Source organism: Falco biarmicus, chromosome 5 (assembly GCF_023638135.1).
Source record: "Falco biarmicus isolate bFalBia1 chromosome 5, bFalBia1.pri, whole genome shotgun sequence".
Lineage (NCBI taxonomy): Eukaryota > Metazoa > Chordata > Aves > Falconiformes > Falconidae > Falco > Falco biarmicus.
The window spans coordinates 56,126,824-56,149,574 of record NC_079292.1 but is presented as its reverse complement, the minus strand read 5'-3'; the positions used below and the strand labels follow the sequence as shown (position 1 = coordinate 56,149,574).

Here is a 22,751-nt window from a genome sequence, read left to right as displayed (position 1 = left end):
GGGGACCCCCCTGCCAGGACCTGTTCGGCCCCGCCCCGTGGCGGCCCCGCCCCACGCGCCGGAGGTTTGAAAGGGGCCGCGTGACGCCATCGGGGCGCGACTTCATCTTTGTCAGTGAACAAAATGGCGCCGTACTGCGTCCTGGCGGCTCGGCTGCGGGTGAGCGGGGCGGCGTGGCGGCGGGCGGGGCGGGAGGCGGGAGGGAGCCAGCCAGCCTGCCAGCCAGCCGGCCGCGGCGAGGCCAGGGCCGTTACCCGCCTGGCGGGCCGGCGGCCGCAGCTTCTGGAGCGGGCTGTCCCCGCCTGGCTTGTAGGTCAGCGTGTCCCCGGCGCGGCCCAGCGCCCCGTTTCCATGGTGATGGCGGGGAGGCCGCGGCGGCAGCGCGGCCGCCTCCCGGGCTCCGGGGCAGGGTGCGTCCCGCCGCCAGGCCCGGCCGGCCCTCAAGGTGAGCGCAAGGTGAACGGGGCGGCGGGGACGCGGCCTGGCCCCGCCGCCTCCCCCGCCCCGGCCGGGCCTCGCCTCGGTGGGTTGGGGTCGCTGTCAAACCCCAGGCTCGCCGGGGCGCCTGGTGGGGCAGTGAGCGGCCGGGCATGGGCTCTGAGGCTGAAATAAAAAACCTTTCCCGGGGGCGTGCTTTTTGTCTTCCTCTCGGCTTCTGTTTCTTCCCCTTGCCAGCGTGCAGCAAGCAGGACAAGGTAACTCCTCGTTGTGTGATTGAGGGCAAAGGCTGTTTTTTGGCTACTTTACTTCAAAAGTCCTACTTTTAATATGAACAGAAGCTCCTGAGTGAAAAAGGTGCCAGGGTCTATACGTAAGCGGGACCTAGGAAGACTGAAAAAGCAGCCTGGACAGGCACATAAGCTGCACTTTTTTCCAAGGCAGTGATAGTGGTTCGCAGTCTTGTCTATCATGACCTCTAAAAATCATGTCAGCCTGTAATACTAGCTTGCCACAGAGATTGCCTTCCTTGAGGCATTATTGCGTTTAATGTATACTCAATAACAAAGACTATGATCTTCTAAAGCCTGGAAGGCACATAGCAGGATGCAGGTTTATTTTTTTAGGGCTGCTAACACAGATAAGGAATAAACCTGTGCTCCTCTTAGCAAAGCATGTGACAAAGTCAGGCAATTTAACTGCCTAGTTTGCCATTTGTGACCTTGGCTAACATGTTCCCATTTTTTAGGGAGCTGAAATAAGAATGTGGCTTCTAGTATTCTGAAAGTACTTTGTGAAGCTTAATTCATGTTTTATATTACTCCTTACTTTGGAGATAGGTGTTTTAGTAAAGTGTAGCTTTTTTAATTTAAGTAAAAGCTACAGATTAGCATCATTTTGGTTAACTTGGTATCTTCATTCTTAATCATTAAATGGTTTTTAGTTTGTACTTTGAACAGAAATGACTAATAAAATAAAGGTAAATCTTTTATTGGGATAATGAATTGGTTCTTGTTTTATGGTGCTCATTGCATGAGAACAAGCAGTCATTTGCTAAAATTAATATTGTATAATGTAAAACAAAGAACGTGCTAGCACAGTGAACATGGGGAATTTAATATTCTAGGAGGCTGTCTTCTATTATCAGGTTCAGGGTACATTTCCCACCCCCCCCCCCCCCGCCCTGTGAAGAGCTAAATCTGTGATGGTAATCAAACATGCTTCTACGTGATCTCTTTAGGAGCCAAATAATTCTTTTTGCTCATGTGTAGCAGCCTAGAGATTAATGAGAATGATATGAGATAGAGATATGAGAATCACCTTGTCAGTCACTGTGATGGTGCCAGCATTGACCATGGCACATGGTATTAACATCAGTTCTACTCATCTCTCATCCTAGAGTTGTTTTGGAATGGAACTGCATAGGAAGCTTAGTTCTGAGGGAAATACATTGGAATTTGCCTGGTGTGGGCTGACTGTCAGTTCTTCTAATAGCCTGAAAGGGTCAAGATCTTTTTCATGCCTGGGAGCTGCTTTTAGTAGCATCCCATTTCTTGAGCCACATTGGCTGAGAATTGACTGAAAGTACTGTAAAACTCTAAACTGTAAAGTTATGGGGGTTTATTTAAGGCCTTGTAGGTAAGTACTGAAATTGTGTATGGGAAGCTTTGTGTATGCTGGCAAAAAGCAGTGTTGGTTAGACCTAAACTCATCTTCAGAACCCTAATTTTGGTTGCTCTTTGGAGGTAAGTCTAGAAAATTAGGCTACATTTACAATTTGATTATACCACACTGGGGTTTTTTTTAGGCTGAATCATGGTGAATGCTGGAAACTTGGCTAGTGTTCTTAGATCAGGGAGGATGAGGAAAGATGGTATTTTGGGTTTCAGTTAGGATTTCTGGGACTGATTTCCCAGATAAGAGTGCATGTAGCACAGTTGCTACTCTTTTGAACATGAGCTTTTGCTTAGTGGATTTGTCTACCATATCTGCTGCCAAAATATAAGTTAATTTCTGAATTCAGACTCCCCTTGCATCTGAACTCACTGTAGTGAGCTAAATGCAAGACAGCTAGCTTTTCCAGAGGGACTTTTAAAATCTATAAAGGTAAGTGTTGGCTTCCATACAGAGTTAAAAAAATATTGACCCATTTAATAGGCTGGCTTTTTTTGTGTCTTAGTTAAGGAAGCTTTTCACCTGCCAAAATACCAATAGGCTCAGGAGCTGTGTAATGATTACTGCCATTTTTTAAACTGAAATCTGAATAAGGACACTCAGGTGCTGGAATAACAGATCCACTGCCACATGAGAGGAGATCACCTGGTAACGCCTGGGTGGTCAGTCTGGAAATTAATAGTTCTTGGATAAAAGGGAAGATGTATAGATTGCTGGCTGTCTTCTTCCCACAGCCATTGGTCTCAAGGCACTTCTCACTACTTAGTAAAAAAAACACCACAGAAGACCACAAACCACCTGCTGTTTTGGGGAAGACTGAGAAGGAATGAAGCTGGAAGCTGTTAGGTTTGTGGCTTTTCCTTAATCTTGTATTTCTGCCACCCTGTTTCAGAGGATGCAGTGGAAGAAGGACAAGCATGGAAAATTGACAAGTGTGATGAGTGATATATTGTAGATTCTTCATGAGGAGAGACCAGACAGTATGTGCTGTTGCTCATTATTGGTAACGGATCCTTAGGCTTGCTGGGCGCCAACATCAGAACAACCATATTAATTAATTCCCAACAGAATAGAGATGTGGGATGAGATTTAGATCCCAGTAAAATAAGATGGTGCCTTTTTAATAGGTGCCTTCTAAAAGTCTTATGTAGACAAAAATTATTGTCTAGTCTTATGAAACTGATTGGCTGAAGTGATTATTTTTCCTTAGTCTTACTGGCCATCACAGAGACAGACCTTCAGTTTTCCAGACTTTTCTTGCCTATCTCCATGTCCAGGCAGGATCCTTCACCTCAAACACACTACCTTCCCATTTCTAGTAGCCTGAAGTTGTGGTCAAGCAGGAGTCAACTACTTTGTGTTGCTACTTCTGCAATTACCATTTGAATATTTATGTAGTATTTTAATAAATACTACATTTCATCAAGCTGTTTCTTGAAATAAAAAGATACTTAGACGTGTATGTTCAAACTGAAAAGATTTTATATGAATTTGATCTGAAAAGTTTCTTTGCACCTGTCTTTGGAGAGCCCTGCTTTAAATTTTTATCATAATCAGCTTTGGTCCAAGGCAAGACTAGAATGCTTTGAAGCCTCTGCCGTTACTTTAAGTTGCAAATTTGTTCTTCTGTACACTGAATTATGATGAAATTTAGCTTTCGTTTTACTGGGTGACAGGGAGGAACTGCATTAATCAGTTGTTTCAGGGTTAAGGGAGGGGAGGAGCAGACATTGAGAAAGAATTACTGCATTAAACCAAGTATCTTTCCTAGTCTGGGGAAGAGATTATTTTTCCGTGAACATTTATGAAATCCCTCAGTGTTTTTTCCAGCCACTCCAGCAGCTGGAGACTTTCGCAAGATAATGGATATCTTGTGAGGTAAAGATAATTCCACAGCTTTAATTGCGTAAATGCTTAAGTTTTTTTAAAAAAAAAGGGGGTGGTGGTGTGGTGGAGAACAAAATAAACACAGAAGTTACATGGCTGCTGGATAAAAGGTACCTTATGTATATTAAACAATGAGAAGCTGGGTGGTTTTGGTTTCAGTTGTGGGTTTTTTTTTCTGGTGGCAGAAGGAAAAGTCTCAATTCTGACACCTGTGATAAGTTGTGGAAGTTCTAAGCTTAAAGTGCTTAATTTGTGAGCAGTGAAATTTGATGACTGGGTTTCATTTGCACTCCTGGAGAAGCACTGCCCTCTTGTACCACCATGTTCATGTTCACTTACATCAGATGCTCTTCAATGAAAGTGGTGTGCAGCTGCTGTAGATCTCTGTTGCTCCTACCAAAAAGCTGTGTGTCTAATAGTTTAGGATTGTTTGGTAAAAAAGCAAATTACACCCTTATTGCTAGTGTGCTGGCTATTATGATCTCACCTAGGTTTCCTGAACTTTTGTTGTGTAACATGCTAATAAATGTTATCAAAAGGACAATAAAACAAGAGATGTGGATAAAAATTGGTGATGTCTCATTGACTGTGATTATTTCAGGCAATGTTTTCAATGCTGGTAACAAGAGAACTGGAAGAAATATTCACAAGGAAAGTAAAAATGATTGCACAGATCTAAAGAATTGACTAGCGTATTTGACAATGCAAAAACAGTGGTAGGTACTGTGATTGTGTTCTGTGCAAGGAATATTTGCTGATTTACATACAAAAGGGATATTTAGTGCAATACCACTATGTTTATTAACCTGTGCTCATAAAACCTTTGTAACAGTGAAGCAGAAGATTAATAGAAAAACAGGATTAAGATTGAAGCGTCATACTGGAGGAGGAAGAGCTCTGAACTCTTGTCTTCGGTCTGTTTCCAGACTTCTAGTGTCGATGACAGAGACTTTCAAAGAATGTAAGAGACTCATGTGCCAAATCCTTGGAAGCTTTTATGGAGACTGCCTTCTGACTCAGTTTTCGAAGCCGTGTGAGAGCCTTTTAATGCTGGGCACTGACCTGTCTCTTTCAGGTCAGGTGCTATAAAGGTACCTCACCATAGCTTGCACTTCTCCCAAGGTCCAGGGAACCATTTCACTGTGGAGGCTGCCAAGTGAAATTTGGGCTTTTTTTTCCATGGCATTTTCTGCTGATGTGTTCAGCTCCCAGTATAGTTCATCTGTCATGCTGTTAACTCACCTGTAGTGCAAGTGCAAGGCCTTTCTGAGGGGAAAGGTGAAGATGCCTTTGTGAGAATGAAGATAAATAGCATGTGGATTCATGCAGCCAGGTTGATGAAGCTGATGTTTGTACCACATGTTGCCTCTCTCCTGCTCTGTGTTACATCATAGACCAGGCATGTACATCAAAGTCACTCTAGCATTGAAATGTGGCTCACCTTATGTGGAAATACAAGTTTTGTAACGGTATCCAGGGATCCTGCATAGGGAACTTAGTATGTGATGGTGAAACAGATGGGTATCTAGTCAGTCCCATACTATGTCACCTGCCAGTCCTTCAATGTAAACTCAATACCAGTGAGAAAATACAAACCTGGGGTTAACTTGCTTTGGAAACTGTGTAGGTTCTTCTCCACCATGGCTGTAATATGTCAGGAATACAACAAACTAGTATTTGCTTAAGAGTTATTTCATCCTGAAAGCAGATTTCTCACTGAAAGCATAAGGCATCTGGTGCTGTAAATAGAAATGTGAAATAATTTGGTAAATGCTACCCATTCTGGGTAACCTGGTGTCTCACTGTTTAATGTAATATACAATATTGTATGATCAAATGTTTATTGGGTACCTTTAAAAATCTTGCAATTCCTCAGTTCCTCTGCCTTTGAAGTCCCAGGAATGACAACTGAAAAGCAACTGGTTTACTGATGTTGTAGGGATTCACTCTGCAAGGTTCCAATGCTAATACTCTTCCTTTTCCAGCATGCCTTGAATAGTGGGATACGGTGCTACCATGTTGCTCCTGTCCTGTGCCAGCGGGCCAAGGTGGCCATGAGCCACTTCGAGCCTAATGAGTACATAAATTATGAAAAGCTGGAGAAGAACATCAACATTGTCCGTAAGAGGTAAGAGTGGAGGAGGGAAGAGGGGAGGGGTCAGTGTGCAGAATTTAGCTCTGCAGTGTTGGGAGAGGAGGAAAAAAACATGTTGGGGCCCTGGCACAGGGAATATTTACTAGGGGGAGCAGCTTTGAAGCAGTGGCAGTTACAGATGTAGTGAAGCATGAGTTGTGGTGTCTCCACATAGTGGTAGGTCACTGTGGGAAGTGTTGAAGGTTACGATGAAGCACTGCAACATGCACAGAACCAGGCCAGTGCAGAGGAGGTGTTAGAAAGGGCTCTGTCCTCATTGTTTAATGCCGTCTTTGAAGAGTCTTTGTATTGGCCCTTGCTCCTTTCTGGGGAAGCAGTGCGTGGGCAGTGGTCATTATAGGCTAATGCTCCTGTGCACTCTTTCAACAGTGAATGTTCTCCTGTGTTTCGCTGTAGGTGTTAGGCAGGGGAAGGAGGGCTAGGAATTTGTAGCATATGTAAACATGATGACCTTAATCTGCTGATAGAGGCTTGTGTGCCTGCTAAGTTGTCATTCCTGCTCCACTTACCTCAGCAGTGGTTTGTATGACATGTCCTTCAGTCTTTGCGTTCTTTGTTAAATGCAGTAGCTCTCATTTCAAGTCATTGTCCCTTAGTTACTTCTCAGAAGATCTCACCACTGACATAAATAAGTTCCTCAACTGATACAGCTGCAGGATGAAAGGTCTGAGGTCATGAAACTGCTTAGTTGTACTTGCTTGCTATGGGATCTGGTATTTGTGAATTGAGTCTGACCTTTGTCTCCCCTCCACGCTGGCCATCGTGAGGTATGACTCAAGAAATGAACAGAGGCAGTGTTTCTTTTACTGTATAGGAAGTTTAGAAAAGAAAGCATAAAGTGACATCAGTCCACACACTTCAGAATTTTCTGGACAGCCCTTGTTTTAGCCAGCTGCCAATTGATGTTTTAGTGCTGTGAGAAGACCATGCAGATTTCTGTGTGTTAATAGGTCTTAACAGTCCGAGTGATATCAGGAATGTTGGAAGTACACTAGATGCAGATACTAAAATTCTTCTCCCCAGGCTTGACCGTCCCCTGACCTTGTCTGAGAAAATTGTGTATGGACACCTGGATGACCCAGCAAAACAAGAGATTGAGCGGGGCAAGACCTATCTGCGCTTACGGCCAGACCGTGTGGCCATGCAGGATGCCACTGCTCAGATGGCAATGCTACAGTTCATCAGCAGTGGGCTGCCAAAAGTGGCCGTGCCTTCCACCATCCACTGTGATCACCTCATCGAAGCCCAGTCAGGTGGTGAAAAGGATCTTCGAAGAGCCAAGGTCACTATCGCAGAAACTTAAATTCTGTCTGTTTGAAAGCCTCCTTGCAGTCAAAGGAAGATATTTATTTTTTTTTCCCCAGAAGGACAGCCATGAGTCAGATACGGTAACAGATTGCCTGTGGTGGTCAGCTCTGTACATAGGTCAGATGCAGCAAGGAAACAGTAAATGGATCTTTGGGAGTTTTTCAGCTGAGATTCATCCATTACATGGTTTAAAGGACCATGAATGTAGGAGAAGCTGTTCTTAATCTGTTAATGATGGAAGCCCAGGTCATATAAGTGTTCTGGAGAGTGAGAAGATACTTCAGCTAAGGAAAGAGGAAGAATCTATTTCAAAGGGGAAAAAAGGAAGCCAGATTACTCTAGAGAGTTACACACTTTATGCTGCAGTATGGCAGTATGAAAAACTCCCTGGACATATGTGTGTCTGCATTGCACTGGTATGTCATGTGACAGGGGAGCAAATAACTACTATTTGCTAGGGATCAGATGAAGAACACTAATTGAAGCATGTACAGCTTTCAGGGCTAGCAAGGGTAGGTATAAATATGTATAGAAGCATAGACAATGTTGGTTTTTATTTGGGAACCTCAGTGTGGTGTTTGTCCAACTGCCTTTTGACAATTTCTCGCTCACTGTTTTACAGCTTATTCTTCCATAGGAGCTTCTGTTAAATATAGATATATTCACCTCTTTCCTACACACCACAATGCATCTGCCAAGGAAGAACGTGCTTGTAGCATAGCAGGGAGGTGGGGGAAATCTTGTTACTCCAAGTAGGCCTAGCCTAAGTCCACTGTCAGAGCCAGGAGGATTTGTGCCTTGGATGTTGATACCAAAATTTACGAACAGTAAACAGTTTGTGGAGGCTCAGCTGTATTTTAAGATTTTAGTCCATATCTACTCACAGAAAGACCTGATGCTGAAGTAACTGCTTCTGGCTTCCTCCTTCAGGCCACAGTAAAGCAACTTAGACCACTCAGGTGAATTTGGGGAGTTCTTCTGCTCTGCTTGTGTCAGTTCTAAGTTGTGCCCAAGTTGTGTGACTAAGAATTTGGGACTTAGTAAATAAGACACTTTGTTTCCTTCCCTTCATGTCCTGTCTTCCCTCCCCTCTATTGCTGCATTTGTTCTCTGTAGTGCAGCTATATTCCCTGCAGCCCTGAGCTGAGTCCCTCCCTCCATCCGCTCTGAGCAGAGCAAGTAAAGGTCCTGCCTTCTTCTGACTGGGTTCTACTTCTGCTGCTGCCAGTTGGCACACAATGAATGCTGGCAGGCCAGAGGGTGGTTTGGATCTGCTCCTGGCACATCAGCGTGCTTTACTGGGGGAGGGATGCACAGAGTGAAGTGACCCAACTCCTGGTGAAAAATGAGGCTTAAAGAGCTGCTGCTTCATGGGAAACTTCACCAAATGTGTGCTGAGACAATTCTTCCATTATCTTAAGTTCCCCTTTCTCTTTATTCTGAAGTGTAGCTGCATGAGAACAGTCTTTAAGAAACTCTTTCCTTCTAGTGCTTATCTTATCTACTCTGCTACTCCTCTGCCAAGAACTATCAGGACATAATAGTGTCATACTTCCTTGGCAACTGTGGTTATTCTCACAAGCAATTTTCACAGTGTGACCTCCACCAGTAATGGTGATAGTGCAGCAAGAAAGGCAGCATTGTGTGAGTCAGACAGGGGACTTCGTAGAATGAGAAATGACACCCACCAACTCCCCTGGCAGTGAGCAACTGCCAGTTCTGTTTCTTAATCTGTAAAAATAAAGCCAAAATGTTTATCTAAGGGGTTTGAAATGTCTGCAAGGCATCTGTAAAGCAAAAGGAACAGCTGGTAGAGAAGCAAAGAGGGGCTAGAAGGGAGGGAAATGGGTTAAGAAACCCCACATGAGAATATGAGAAGTGAGCTGAGCATTTTTAAAAGCCTTATTGGCAGGGGTTTCCTTTAATTGTGTATTTCCCTTGTGTTGTTTGGAATTGGAAACTAAAAAAGATGCTTTAGTAGAGCTACAAGTTGGATGAAATTAAATGGCCTGTTACAACTGACTGGTGAAGTCTTGATCCCTTTTAGTTTTAAAAGCGATGTGCACCTCCTTCTGGCTGCTACAAAACTGGAGCGAACTACAGTCAGGCATGGGAGGGGAGGGAATATATTTGAATGAACTCTTGATGTATGAAAGATCAAAATGTGTTATTAATGCTGTGCATTTCCCTGTGTTGAATAGGATATAAACCAGGAGGTGTACAACTTCCTAGCGACAGCTGGTGCTAAGTATGGAGTGGGATTCTGGAAACCTGGGTCGGGAATCATTCACCAGGTAAAGTGTGCATGTTTGCAATCTTTGAACGTACAGTGGCTCTCTTACCCTATGGTGAAGAGAGTGCTCAAGTGGAAACCCTTAGAGAATTTCATCAGCTTAGGGAAAAAAACCCTGGCTTTCCTTGAGGCGGGTGAGGTTTCTTGCTTGTTCTCTCTGTTATCTTGGCAACAGTGCTTTTTCTTAAAGGTTATTTTGGTCAAACTGTAACCTGATGCATAATCGGGTAGTGCCAACACCATGCCATGTGAATCACAGAAACTTGAAATCTCTTAACTGTTTGTGGGCTGGCTCCTTTTGGTACAGTTGGGACAGTAAGGTGATGACATGAAGCTGGCTACATAGGGCTAACATGAATTGCTTTTGGTGGTAAGGAAATTGGCTTTGGGAACAAATTTTTTGGGTATTTCGTATGCATTTGGTTCCATAAAAAACAGGAGTGTATATGAGGACACTGAGCAAAGCAACTTTTAAGTACTTAAGAATGGCAACGCATAATGAGTTGCTATGTGAATTTGAATAAAATGCAAACCAGTTTCCAAGTCTGAAATTTTCTTGTTATAGCACTTGCATCTTAAAAGAATATGACTGTCCAAGCTGACTTACCACTTAATGAGGCTTTTTGTTTCCTTGTTTGTTTTTTAAACCAACACTTCTGGCAGGATTTCCCTAACTTGCTCTTGGTTGATTTGCTTTGTGGGCCCGGTAGACATTTTTCATTGTTCCTCTGGGTCACAGGCAGTAAAAAATGAAGTGCAGCACAAAACAAAAGGAGTGGAGAGGAGAATGGATGACTGGTAAGCACCCTGCCAGCATGGAACTTGTCACTAGATGCAGTCAGGAGTTCTCTGCTATGTTTTCTTAGCTACAAAAATGAGTTACTAAGATTACCTGAACTTGGTGTGATGCAACAGAGAAAGGAAATAAAATAGATGAGCTCTCCAAAAGGTTGTGGGAACACTTCAGGTCATTTGTGCTCTGAAACTGCCTGTAATATCTGTCATCTGGCAGCATAGCTCTGTGCCGTGGTTACCAGCTTTCTTGAGCCTGGCTTTCTCTGACTGGAGAAAATTTGTTGTGTTTTATAGCTTCAGAGTCCAGCTCTGGCAAAGTGAGGCCTTGAAAGTTATCTTTCTTGCAACAGTATATTAATGTGAGCTACAAGCAAATAAAGCTGGAAGTACTAGAAGCAAAGCCTTGGCCTTCTCAGTAAAGGGCCACCACCTTAGTTCTGTCGAAGCCGTTCTGTGATGCACGTGCTGTGAGTTCTGTGCTTCCCAGAAAGGCTGTCTGTAGTGTTGGTATGGCACATACGCAGTGAGAAGTTCATTAGCTTGAGTTCTCTACTGTGTTGCTACCATAGAAAACTCATTGTTTTTCATTAAAGAGCTGTTTTGTGGTTTTGTTGATAGTTGAAGAGTCTTGCATGGAATCAACAGCAGAGATAAGGGAAGGGCAGCCTCTTGGTGTGTTTATGAGGAGTTCTATGTGATTAGGTTTTTGGCTGGCAGCATGGATTGGAGGAGCCTGTTGGTTTTCTGCTGCTACGGGAGCATAAAGACTGTGAAAGGTCTCTAGCATTGGACAGGTGAACTGACTTGCTCAGCAGTTGATGGAGACTAAGGAACGGACTTTTGAGCCCTTAAAGTGGCACCTTAGCAAAAGCCTGACTTGGAACGAGTCTTCCAGTGAAAAAAAACAGAGATCACTTTCAAAGTTTTCTTACTATCCTGGGATAAGCAAGGATCCTGGGGCTGAGGCTTGGTACCTCATTCGGTCATTATATCCTCCACAAGGAGTTTGAAACAAATGTGACTTTCCAATCCAAACCAAATTAAATTACTGTCTTGCTACTGAAATCTGCAAATACATACTGATGTAAATTTTTGTTCTTGTATTCTTTCTTGTTGTCTTCCGCCTCCTTTCCCAAAAAACAAGCAAGCAGACAATCCATTTTTATTTTCAGATCATTCTGGAGAACTACTCCTACCCTGGGGTTATGCTGATCGGCACAGATTCACACACCCCCAATGGAGGTGGCTTGGGAGGAATCTGCATTGGTGTGGGTGGAGCTGATGCTGTAGATGTCATGGCAGGAATCCCTTGGGAGCTCAAATGTCCAAAGGTAGGAGCAGAAGGAATACTAATCTTTGATGTGAAGGGTGAGATAAGATGTGTAAGAAACATTGATTTTTCAGGCACTGTGTATATAAAGCGCTGTTATACCATTACAGTCTTGTTTGTAATTACAGACTGGCTCAAACAGCTGATCTGTTTCATTGGCAGTTGAGTTTTGATTTCCTTTTTACCCAGGGACTGAGAGAAATAGGTGACCACTGATCTCCCTTCAGTTGACCCTGTCAGTGGTTTCAGGTCTTGTGCACATGTTCTAATGCTTAAGGATTTTCTCCTTTTTGGTATGGTGACCACCCAGATTCTTAGGAAAAATTCTGAGGAATCCTTTTGGCTGATAAAAGGGGAAATGGTGTCAGTATTTTAATATTTTTTTTTCTGTTAATGTTGGTCAGGTTATTGGTGTAAAGCTGACTGGCAAGCTTTCAGGCTGGAGTTCTCCTAAAGATGTGATCCTGAAAGTGGCTGGCATCCTCACTGTCAAGGGTGGAACAGGTGCCATCATCGAATACCACGGGCCTGGTGTGGATTCAATCTCTTGCACTGGTAAGACAACACAAATCTCTTACCCGAGGGGATTGTTGTTGTAGCTGGATGTTGTCTGCGGAGGCTGGGAAGGGAATCAGGTAAGAAGTACTAAAACGTTTTCCCATAGCCTGGCCAGGTGATTAGTATGTGGCAAACTGGGAGAGTTGGGGGGAGGTAGCACTCCCTCTTAGTGAAAAAGTGACCTCTTCTCCATTGAATCTTTTTGCGACTTTGAGAACACTGAATGGCTAATTGTGAAGAATCCTGCAAGATGATGTGTCAGGATAAAAGTAAGGGTGGTTGTATTCCGGCGTATGCTTAGAGGGTGGAGATGTCAGAGATAAAGGTTATTTTTATTTCAGCCTAAAATAGGCTGCAGATAGAGGAAAGAAACAGGTTGAAGGGGTACATTTGTGACAATTGCTAAAGAAAAAGCTTTTGAGAGAAGTAGGGCAGAGGGGAGACCAGAAAGCAGCAGTTTGTAACATGCAGTCTTACACTAGCTAACTGTGAGTCTTGGGTGCTGAGTTTGAACCAGGAAAAATTGCAGTTGTCTGTAATGATGCTAATTAGGACAAAATTATGAGAAGTGTCCCTTCCTTTGGCTTGAAATGCAGCTTTCAAGCTGGTTTCATGTATTAGCATGGGTTGGCTACAACTTGGAATGTTTGGTTTTACAAATTGAGAGCAATTTGGGATTTTTCTTCTATGAAATCAGAGGATCTTGACCTCTCTGATTTCTGCTTCTGGCTTGTTAAATGTAAAACAGCAGCTTCTATAGTTTCATTGCTGTGTCCTTGAAAGGCTTGGGTGATCCCAGTGCCATAAGCAAATGTGCATTTTTTATATTGTGTTCAATCACTGGAAGCTTTTTATTCAACCCATTAAATTTCTCACAAATTTCTGGCTTTTCCAGTAAAGATAAATGAGATAGTAGGGAGCGTCAGGACACTCTTTGCAGGTAGCAGAGACACTGCTCACTGCTGTAAATATATTTGGTGCTCAGTGCAGACAGGGGGTTCCCTGTCATCCCTTCCAGTATCTGCAAGAATTGGTGTAGCTTTCAGTTCCTTCATTGCAGAAAAGTCTGGTCACAGGCACTGTATTGGTCAGAAACATTAGGGGCTGAGCCAGCCATTATGTAGTCAGTGTGACCTCTGCTGTGGAATTAGGTTTCTGTGGCTAATGCCCTGATCTCTCTTGGCTTTGCTGTCTTCTCCATGGACTGACTTTTGAAGAATTGGATGGCTTTGGACTTTCTCATTGACTCTGTGGTCTCTTCTCCCACTCCTTCTCTAGGAATGGCAACAATCTGTAACATGGGAGCTGAAATTGGAGCTACCACATCAATCTTCCCTTACAACGCACGGATGAAGAAATACTTGGGCAAGACTGGGCGAGCTGGTAAGACGGTTTGGGGTTGAAGTGGGTGGAAGTGTGGGTTCAAGTGAAGGTGTATTCTGGGAGCAGCATCCTCCGACAATGGGTCCTGGTGTGACTTCTGACCTTGCATGGTTCTGTAGGTCATCTGCTACAAGGGGGCAGTCTGTAGATGAAGTGGCTGGGGAAGGGTATCGTCGACCCCCTGTGTTTAGCTGTTCCAAGCTTTTTCTTTTCCCTCATTTACTGCACTTCTCAGATCTTGCTTCTTTCATTTCTAGATATAGCTGCACTGGCGGACGAATTCCAGCAACATTTGGTACCGGATTCTGGTTGTCAGTATGACCAGGTGATAGAAATCAACCTCAGTGAGGTAAGGCTTCCTTCCTGCTTGCCATCTTGGATGTTGTGATGTGACTCTGCCTTGTATGAATGAGGACCAAGCTGGTAGCTTGATGTGACACCCCTGGTACTGTGCTAGAACATACAGAAACCACTCAGGTCTGCTTCACCGACAGCTCCTGCTCTGGTGTTTGTGTAGGAGAATTCTATTTAAATAGCTTCCAGATAGAGCTATGAAAGGAATTGATTTGCTGCTGTGTTTTGGGGTTTTTCTTGGCTACTGTAATTTCTAAGTTTTGTCACTGTTTCTTAAAGCTGAAACCACACATCAATGGACCTTTCACACCAGACCTGGCGCACCCTGTGTCAGATATTGGTGCTGTGGCAGAAAAAGAAGGCTGGCCTGTTGATATCAGAGTTGGTGAGTAGCGTTTGCTTTTTCCTCTGCCTTCATCCTTGTGGCATAAGTGTTGCTGTCGTGGGTTAAGCGGTTGGTAAAATACCTTGAGATCCAATCCTTTAATTACTGCTATACATCCTTTGACTTTGCTGCAGTGTCATTTCTTCATGGCTGTATGAATTTGCTGGGAAGAGTAGTGACCACCTGGGCCAGCTGTGCAGGATGAGATCTGGGATAGCTGGAGGGAGTTTAATTTTAAGAGGCAGACAAGGTTTTTTACCTCCTTGGAAGCTTTTGAAAGATAGGGTTGACAGGAATGTTACCTGTTGAAGAACACCTTTGGCAATAGTTGTTACATGGGTTTGTCTGTTGCAAAGATCTGTCAGGAGCATGATGGTCAGTCCTCCCAGCAGCTGACTGTTGAGCTCTCAGGACATAGTAAAGCTACTCCTAAAGAGCAGGCTTGGAAATAGATATACTCACTTGTGTGATGGTAACCTGTTGGCTAGCTTCTCAAGTGTTGCTCACTGGGGGGAATGAAAAAACGCAAGTACATTGTGAAGACCATATCCCAGGTGGGAAATGTGTTATTTCTTAGTGTTACAAATAGGATCAAGAGCAGCTGTAACTGAAAGAGAATTTACTTTTTGCTGGTTAACACCAGAATGCTCTCAGGATGGAACAGTATGTCCTCGTGTGGTCTTTGTACTGTAACGAAGGGTGCTTTCTTTTCATCATTTCTTCCATTTCTTGCCATCTTGATTTGAAGCCTTTTTTATCTTTGTGGGACAATACCTCTCTGGTAATGTGCTTAACTGAAGTGCAAGTAGGTGACACTTGGATCTTCTAAAACACTAACTAGGCTAGTGATCAGGTCATGTGTTCTGACTGTGCAACCTCCAAAGCTACACAAGGAGTTGCTTGTGACCACAGCGTATTGCTGGGAGGCATGGCAGTGTTAGCACCTGAAACCATTTCAGACTCCTTGTCAGTGGAAAAGGGGGTTGTCCCTTGTTTTGTCTGCTGAGAGGTGGGTCAGGGAGAAGCTTCCTAGAACCAGGGTTGCAATAACCACCTCCCTGTTTCTATCAAATGCCACAGGCTTGATTGGCAGCTGCACCAACTCCAGCTATGAGGACATGGGACGCTCTGCAGCAGTGGCGAAACAGGCATTAGCGCATGGATTGAAGTGCAAATCTAAGTTCACAATCACACCAGGCTCAGAGCAGATCCGTGCCACCATTGAAAGGGATGGTTATGTGAGTATGTCTGCGCCTTACACTTCCAAACAGTTAAGTGTTAAACTCTCTTCCAGACGGTACTTGGGAGTCTGGAGGTAACTAATGGAAACTTAAACTTTGTCTTCACTTACCACTAGAGGTGCAATTACTGATATAGTAACCAGTCTTGTATTACTATGCTTGTGGGTCCTGCCATCACCTTGATAGTGTTTTGACCTGATATCTTTACTACCTGGGCAGATAGAATGGGATTGGAACTGGACAGTTATTGGGAACTGGGGCCCTGAGGAGATTACAGTACGCCCAGCAAGGGACGCCTTGTGCTCCTGGGATTCTGTGGCTGGTCATGACTGATGAAGGGCTAGTATCCACCTGCAATCCAGCTTTCTCCTTTAAGAATAGTTTAAGATGTGAGCAAACCCTTTTGATGGAAGGTGGTTCCCATTTTAGACTAAACTTATGGCAAAAATCCTATTTTATTTTAAAGGAGTGTTTCTGCAGAGGAACTATCACTTACTTTCTCCCCTTTGCTGTGCAGAAAACTGTGTTTTAATTAGTTCTAATATTAAGTAAATGTTAAATGCTGTCGCAGTGTGGGGACCAAGTCTTTGCATGTGGCTATGTCCAGCCAATGCTTAGTGCCTCCTCCAGCCAAGTCCACAGTCGTACCTGTCCTTAACAGCTGCCCTCGTAATTGAATCGTTTGTGGAACGGACTGAGCAGGCACACACACTTGCCTCCTGCACTGTCAGCAATTCTTTCCTTACATGGACAGGAAGCATGTAGGATGTTAATCAGACCAGACACTGCCCTTCAGTCAGATATCTGAGAGTAGCTGGATTGCTCAATCTGCAGTAGGTAGAGAATGGGAACATCCGTGGCAAGTCATCCTGTGCTCTTCCCCAGTGTTAATTTAACAGCTTTACTGGGGCCAAACCCCGTGTATTTATAAAAGTGACTCAAAACTTGAAAGTGAAACAAGTAGGGGAATTTTCTCAGGCTTGGTGCTTTTTGTTAGAAGCAGGTGTCCCCTTCCCCTGAAAGAGCAACCCCAGAAACTTATTCCAGACTTTCTACTAATAACAGAGTTGTTTTCTGCCCTCAGGCACAAATCCTGCGAGATGTTGGAGGGCTGGTTCTTGCCAACGCTTGTGGGCCATGCATTGGCCAGTGGGACAGGTAAAGTGAAAGATGGACCTCACTCTAGTTTTGCATCTTTTAGCTCCTGAAGTGCTCTGTGAAGCCAAATTTGATTGTAAATGTAACACACTGGGACTTAAAAATAAATGCTTAAAAACCTGTTGCCCATAGCTGTCTGATATGCGCTGGAGGTGGAGAAATGAAAGACTGCAATTTTATATTGAGCCTTTAGATGAATGAAGCTGCAGAATGGCCACAAGTGTGGAGGCTTCTAATAGTAGGCAAAAAATGGGGAGAGAGATTTGTTGTCTGTGAGAGGCTGGAATGAGTTTGTATCGTCCTTTTAAAATAGGAAAAGTGAGTTGGTCCAATTTCAGTTGTTGGAGTGGCAGGGAGGAAAGTTCCCAATAGAAGGTACGGGAGGCACGTTCTCATGTGGCTTTGTCATTGCTAACGGTGGGATGTCCAAAGGTAGTGTGTACTTAGTTGATTATTGTTTAGACAGTTCAACAGTGTAACATTGGGCTGTGAAAACTACTCCAGGTATCGGTGTCTGACTTGCTTCTGTGCTGTCCGTGATTTTCAGTCTGTGCTTAAGGGAAGAAAACATCCAGGCACTGATTCATGTTTCCAAAGGATAGTGATTGCTGCCAAAACCAAGCTGGGGGATTTTAACAGCGAGATATCTAGAAGCAATATTCCCTTTGGATTTGATAAGCATGTTTGTTTCTTTCACAGGAAGGACATCAAGAAAGGAGAGAAAAACACAATAGTTACATCCTACAACCGGAATTTCACTGGTCGCAATGATGCCAATCCAGAGACTCATGCATTTGTGACCTCTCCGGAGGTAAGAAACAACCAGAGGGGGGCTGTGGAATAGTTCAGGGTGTCTTGGGAACTAATTCCTCTGCCTGCCGGAGAGTCCCAGTGTAGCCTGGTTTGTGGCTTGGCTCCTGGCTTTGAGACTGTTAGGCACAGGACTTTGAAGTGAAGAGATGGAGTGTAGAATATACCTTTCAATGTGTCATTTTTTCTTTCAGATTGTCACAGCCCTGTCCATTGCTGGCACTCTAAAATTTAACCCTGAGACAGATTACCTGACAGGAGCAGATGGGAAGAAGTTTAAACTAGAAGCACCTGATGCAGATGAGCTGCCCAAGCTGGTAACTGCTCCATCTGGAGGTGGAGGGAGGGAAGGCCTGTCACTTGTAGTGGTTTACGTGTAGGAAGGGAACTTGAATGCACTGACCTCTCCCTTAGTGTTAAAGCTAGAATGGGTGCAGTTGCCTGTATTGGCTTGTTCTCTTTATATGTCGTTGTGGATGGCTGAGGCTGATGATTTTCCTTTCTTCTTTGGAAGGAGTTTGACCCAGGCCAGGACACCTATCAGTACCCTCCCAAGGATGGCAGTGGGCAGCATGTGGATGTGAGCCCCACCAGCCAGCGCCTCCAGCTTCTTGAGCCCTTCGATAAGTGGGACGGCAAGGATCTGGAAGACATGCTGATCCTCATCAAGGTCAGGAGCGAAGTGGAGGAACGCTGGCTATGACAAGACTGCTCAAACAGGGGTTTGCACATAATGGCTAGGAGCTTTGGATATGCCTTTGAGCTATCTGTGATTCCTTCCCCTACAACCACATTGTTACGGAAAGTGAAGCAAGGGTCTTCCTTCCTTCCAGGTGTTTCCTACTGATACTTTTTTCTATTATATTTTTCTATTAAAACCAAATGATGCTTCTCCTTTGGGCTAGTGGTTAGCTAATACCATGAAAAGTGAAGCTTTTTATGCCATGTATAAGATCCTATATAATAAGATCCTATCCATACCATGCAGTCTGCAGAATTTTTCCCAGTTACAACCTGCAGCAGAAAGGTGGATAGGTTCTTTAATTAGCATCTCTAATACCTGACTGTTCTAAGATGCATTTTGTCTGAAATGAGGTCGTTAGGAACTTCTCATCCATCAGTATGTGTGTTCACTTCCCATTTTATAGGAAAAAAAATTACTTCACAACAGTTAAATACTGTATTTCGGTCTCTTAATGAAGACATGGGTTTTTCCTCACTGCCTGTGGTGAGTTAACAGGATGAAAACTTCGGTTAATACACTGATGGATTCTGAAATTTAGCCTCTTAGGAGCTGACCTTCAGGCACATTGCTGGTTCTAGTGGCAGTGGTGCAGGTACTCCCAAGGGCCATACAGAGCTGTGCTTGAGTTTCTGACATGGGCAATTCCTTTGCAAGCACTTTGGGACTTCTCTCTCATTGGGAATTCTGTTCTTACAAGCTGAGAAGGCTTATGTGCAGATTGGGAGCTTAGAGGAAATACTTAGCATCTTGCTGAACCCCTCCAGCAGGGTGGGTGAGCTATAGCAGGAAGGGATTAATTGCTTTTTGTACCTGAAGAACCTGCTGCTGGGGGAAATGAGGACATGGCAGGAGGTGTCATGGCTAAGCTCATTTTTACAGTTCGCCCTTTGGAATGGGGATGTTCCTCCTACCCATCACGTGCAGAACGACCATGGTGTTCTGCCTTAGAGTGCCTTGATCTGTAACAGATGCAATTGTCTTGAGTTTGTGCCTTTTATAAAGAGATGTGAAGATCCTTTACAGTAAAAAGTGTTGAGGAAGGGTCAAGTCACAGATCGATCCTAAAACGTTCTTCTCTTCTACTACCCTTTAGGTAAAAGGGAAATGCACCACTGACCATATTTCTGCAGCTGGACCGTGGCTCAAATTCCGTGGCCATCTGGACAACATCTCCAACAATCTGCTCATCGGCGCCATCAACATTGAAAATGGCAAAGCCAACTCTGTGAGGAATGCATTAACGCAGGAGTTTGGCCCAGTCCCAGACACAGCCCGTTACTACAAGGTGAGACTTTCCCCTGGCACATCTATTTTAAGAAGGTGTTTACACTTTGGACAGTCTGTGCCAAGGATTTTGCCCTCCTGCTCTAAAGTAACGGCAGCTGTGAATTCACTCAGCATTGAGGCTTTTTCTTGGGACTTGCTCTGATGATTGCAGTTCCTGTAGGAGATTCTGTCCCCCCTACCTGCCACAGGGAAGAGGGAGGAGGATCTTGTGATTGAGAGGGGACCAGAAATCATGGATGAAAGGGGAAGAACTCCTTTAGCCACTGCACACCTTACGAGGCACAGGTGTCATCAGACTGCAACTAAATCTTGCCTCCTGGAGCGTTCCACCTGTGACTCGTCTAATGTTCAAACAAATTTTAATGGTGTCCTCTTCATTCCTTAACACTTGGCTTAGAATCGCAAGAAATATGTCCTCTTACCCTCTGGACAGCTTGGCAGTGGTCTCAGATTGGTTCTCCCAGTAGACAGAAGTTAAAATCTTCTGTATCTATTCCATAAGTAGAGCAGGGATCATGGCTGGTATGAACACTGCTCTGGGGAAGGAAAGGTGGCAGCAAGGATTTGCTCTGGATGCCAAGGGAAATCCTCCTTAGTCCTTGTTAGCAAAGGATGGCTGTGCCTAACTGCTGTGAAGCATTTAATTCCTTTGTTTCTGTCCTTTTTCAAAACCTGGGAGAAGGTGTCATAGCACAGCAATGTCAGTAGTGTAGCACTGAAATTAGATGTGTGGGTGGGTATTTGTTATTAATTCCTTGCTTGGGTGACTGCAGAAGTGTAAATTGTTTTTTGTCACAGAAAATGGGTGTCAAATGGGCAGTTATTGGGGATGAAAACTACGGTGAGGGATCAAGCCGGGAGCACGCAGCATTGGAGCCACGTCACCTGGGGGGCCGGGTCATCATCACCAAGAGCTTTGCCAGGATTCATGGTGAGTTGCACTTCCCCTGTGATGTGTGTAAACAGGATGTATTTGGTTTGAGTGGAAGTGGTGTTTGCCTTGCCCCAGGGCTCAACACCCTCTTGTCAGGAATCGTTAGATAGGCCACAAACAGCGGGTATGCTGATTTTGCTGCAAAGACTGTAATTGTTGCTGGAACATTTCTCTGAGAAGCACTGAGCCAGCCAGAAGGTACAACACACTGATCCCCTGCAGCGTTGTTACAAGTGTGCTTGGTGGTTTGTTCTCTGCAGAAACCAACCTGAAGAAGCAAGGTCTCCTGCCTCTCACTTTCGCTGATCCAGCGGACTACAACAAGATTCATCCTGTGGACAAGTTAAGCATTGTGGGGCTGGCAGACTTTGCACCCGGAAAGGTAACTGTCTGGGTGTCTTGGCATTGCAGTGGGGGGGCAGGGATGTGCCGGTGATGGGGGACAGTGTCGAGCTGTGTGCGCGGGGCCTGAAGCAGCACAGGCACTGATGGGCAGTGCAGTACCAGCCAGACGAGACGCTTTTCACCAGTGGTCTGGGTGGCTAGAGAGCAAGTTAGAATCGGGTTGCCTTATTCTGAACGGTTGCAAGAAACCCTTGTACAGTATTCCAAATTCCTGGATGTGTTGCCTTAAGCATGAGTGTTCCCCAGAAGGAACTGCGACCACACTTCTCTGTTGAGACCCACCCCAAGCTCCAATTTTCCATTTTCAATCCTGTAAAAACACGCAGGAATTTTCCTGTGAGAGGCTTCTGTTAACTTGCTCCCTTGAAAGAGAAGGGGGGAAAATAAAAACTGTCTTCTTCCTTTAGCCTCTGAAATGCATCATCAAGCATCCCAATGGGAGCCAAGAAACAATCATGCTGAACCACACCTTCAATGAGTCACAGATAGAGTGGTTTCAGGCTGGCAGTGCCCTGAACAGAATGAAGGAGCTGCAGCAGAAATCAAGCTAAGTACGCACAATGTCCCCAGTGCACTGGACTCAATTCAGCTTTGGCATTTTCATGAAAGTGCAATTCCATGCCTACTGTTGGAATAAATGTCTGATCAAATGTAACCATAGCTTCCTTTTTGTTATGGTACTTCCTCTTCACTGACATTATGAAAAGGGAGTACAGCTAGGCTTACTTTTGTCTTTTAAATGCCCCAGCTCCCTTTTTCTATTTTGGCTCAATTTTGGTTGTCCCACAGTTATTTATATTTGGAAATAACTGGCTAAGGTGGATTTGTCTGCTCAGCTGGTTATTTTCTGCCCATTCACTTTACTGATGGCTAAAGACTTAAAATGAAAATAAAGAATGTGACCATTTCTTTGCCATGTGTTACTGTATTAATTATCTGGCTTTTCAAGCCCCTGTTTCCCCATTGTTATTTCCCTGTTGCTGTGAGGGTAGGAACGAAATTCTTGGAGATATATAGGGTGGTACTTGCCGACTTCTTATTCTGTACATCATTGCTATATGGAAAAAAACTACCAACCAAGTGAAAAAAAAGAGCCCTCACAGCTGTCTTGCACTTTAACCTATTGCAGGCTACATGTGTGACTATCACCCCCTTCCCAGCTACATCCCTGCCTAGGGCAACAATGACAAATGTGCAAGGAGCAAGCGATTTATATGCTTTCCCAGCATCACGCAGTAAACTAATTTCCTCAAGTACAACTTACTTTCTCCACAACAGGAGACTGGTGTTGAGGAGTACCTCATTAGAACAGCACACAGAGCGAGAGCTCTGACCCTGTGAAACGGGAGCTGAGCACAACAGCTACTTGGACATACCTGGGCTGTTTTCTTCCCCCCTGCTAGGTGAAGCATCTCTGGCTGTTCCAGACAACTTCACCCAAATTTCCACCCATACAAACAGCTGAGGTTTTTCTGCAAACAGTTTGTTTCCACTGGGCTAGATGATTGCATGTCTGAGCACTACCGTGCTATAGAGGGCATTCAGTAAGCTTATTGTCTGAGCAGATGGACCTGTTACTATGTGAACCTAAAGAATTCTAGGCTCCCTTTT

General features: G+C 44.3%; 1 protein-coding gene across 1 annotated transcript; it reads left to right on the top strand.

Annotated features, from left to right (window-relative positions):
- Window positions 1-38: 38 nt before the first annotated feature.
- Window positions 39-22,049, top strand: ACO2 (aconitase 2). The gene is made up of 18 exons (XM_056342171.1): window positions 39-159; window positions 5,985-6,127; window positions 7,178-7,436; window positions 9,664-9,756; window positions 11,723-11,881; window positions 12,285-12,435; window positions 13,717-13,821; window positions 14,079-14,170; window positions 14,455-14,560; window positions 15,641-15,798; window positions 16,886-16,959; window positions 17,659-17,770; window positions 17,964-18,086; window positions 18,284-18,439; window positions 19,608-19,799; window positions 20,600-20,732; window positions 20,996-21,117; window positions 21,548-22,049. The coding sequence occupies exons 1-18, from the start codon at window positions 124-126 to the stop codon at window positions 21,689-21,691; spliced, it is 2,358 nt and encodes a 785-aa protein (XP_056198146.1). The 5' UTR covers window positions 39-123; the 3' UTR covers window positions 21,692-22,049.
- Window positions 22,050-22,751: the final 702 nt, after the last annotated feature.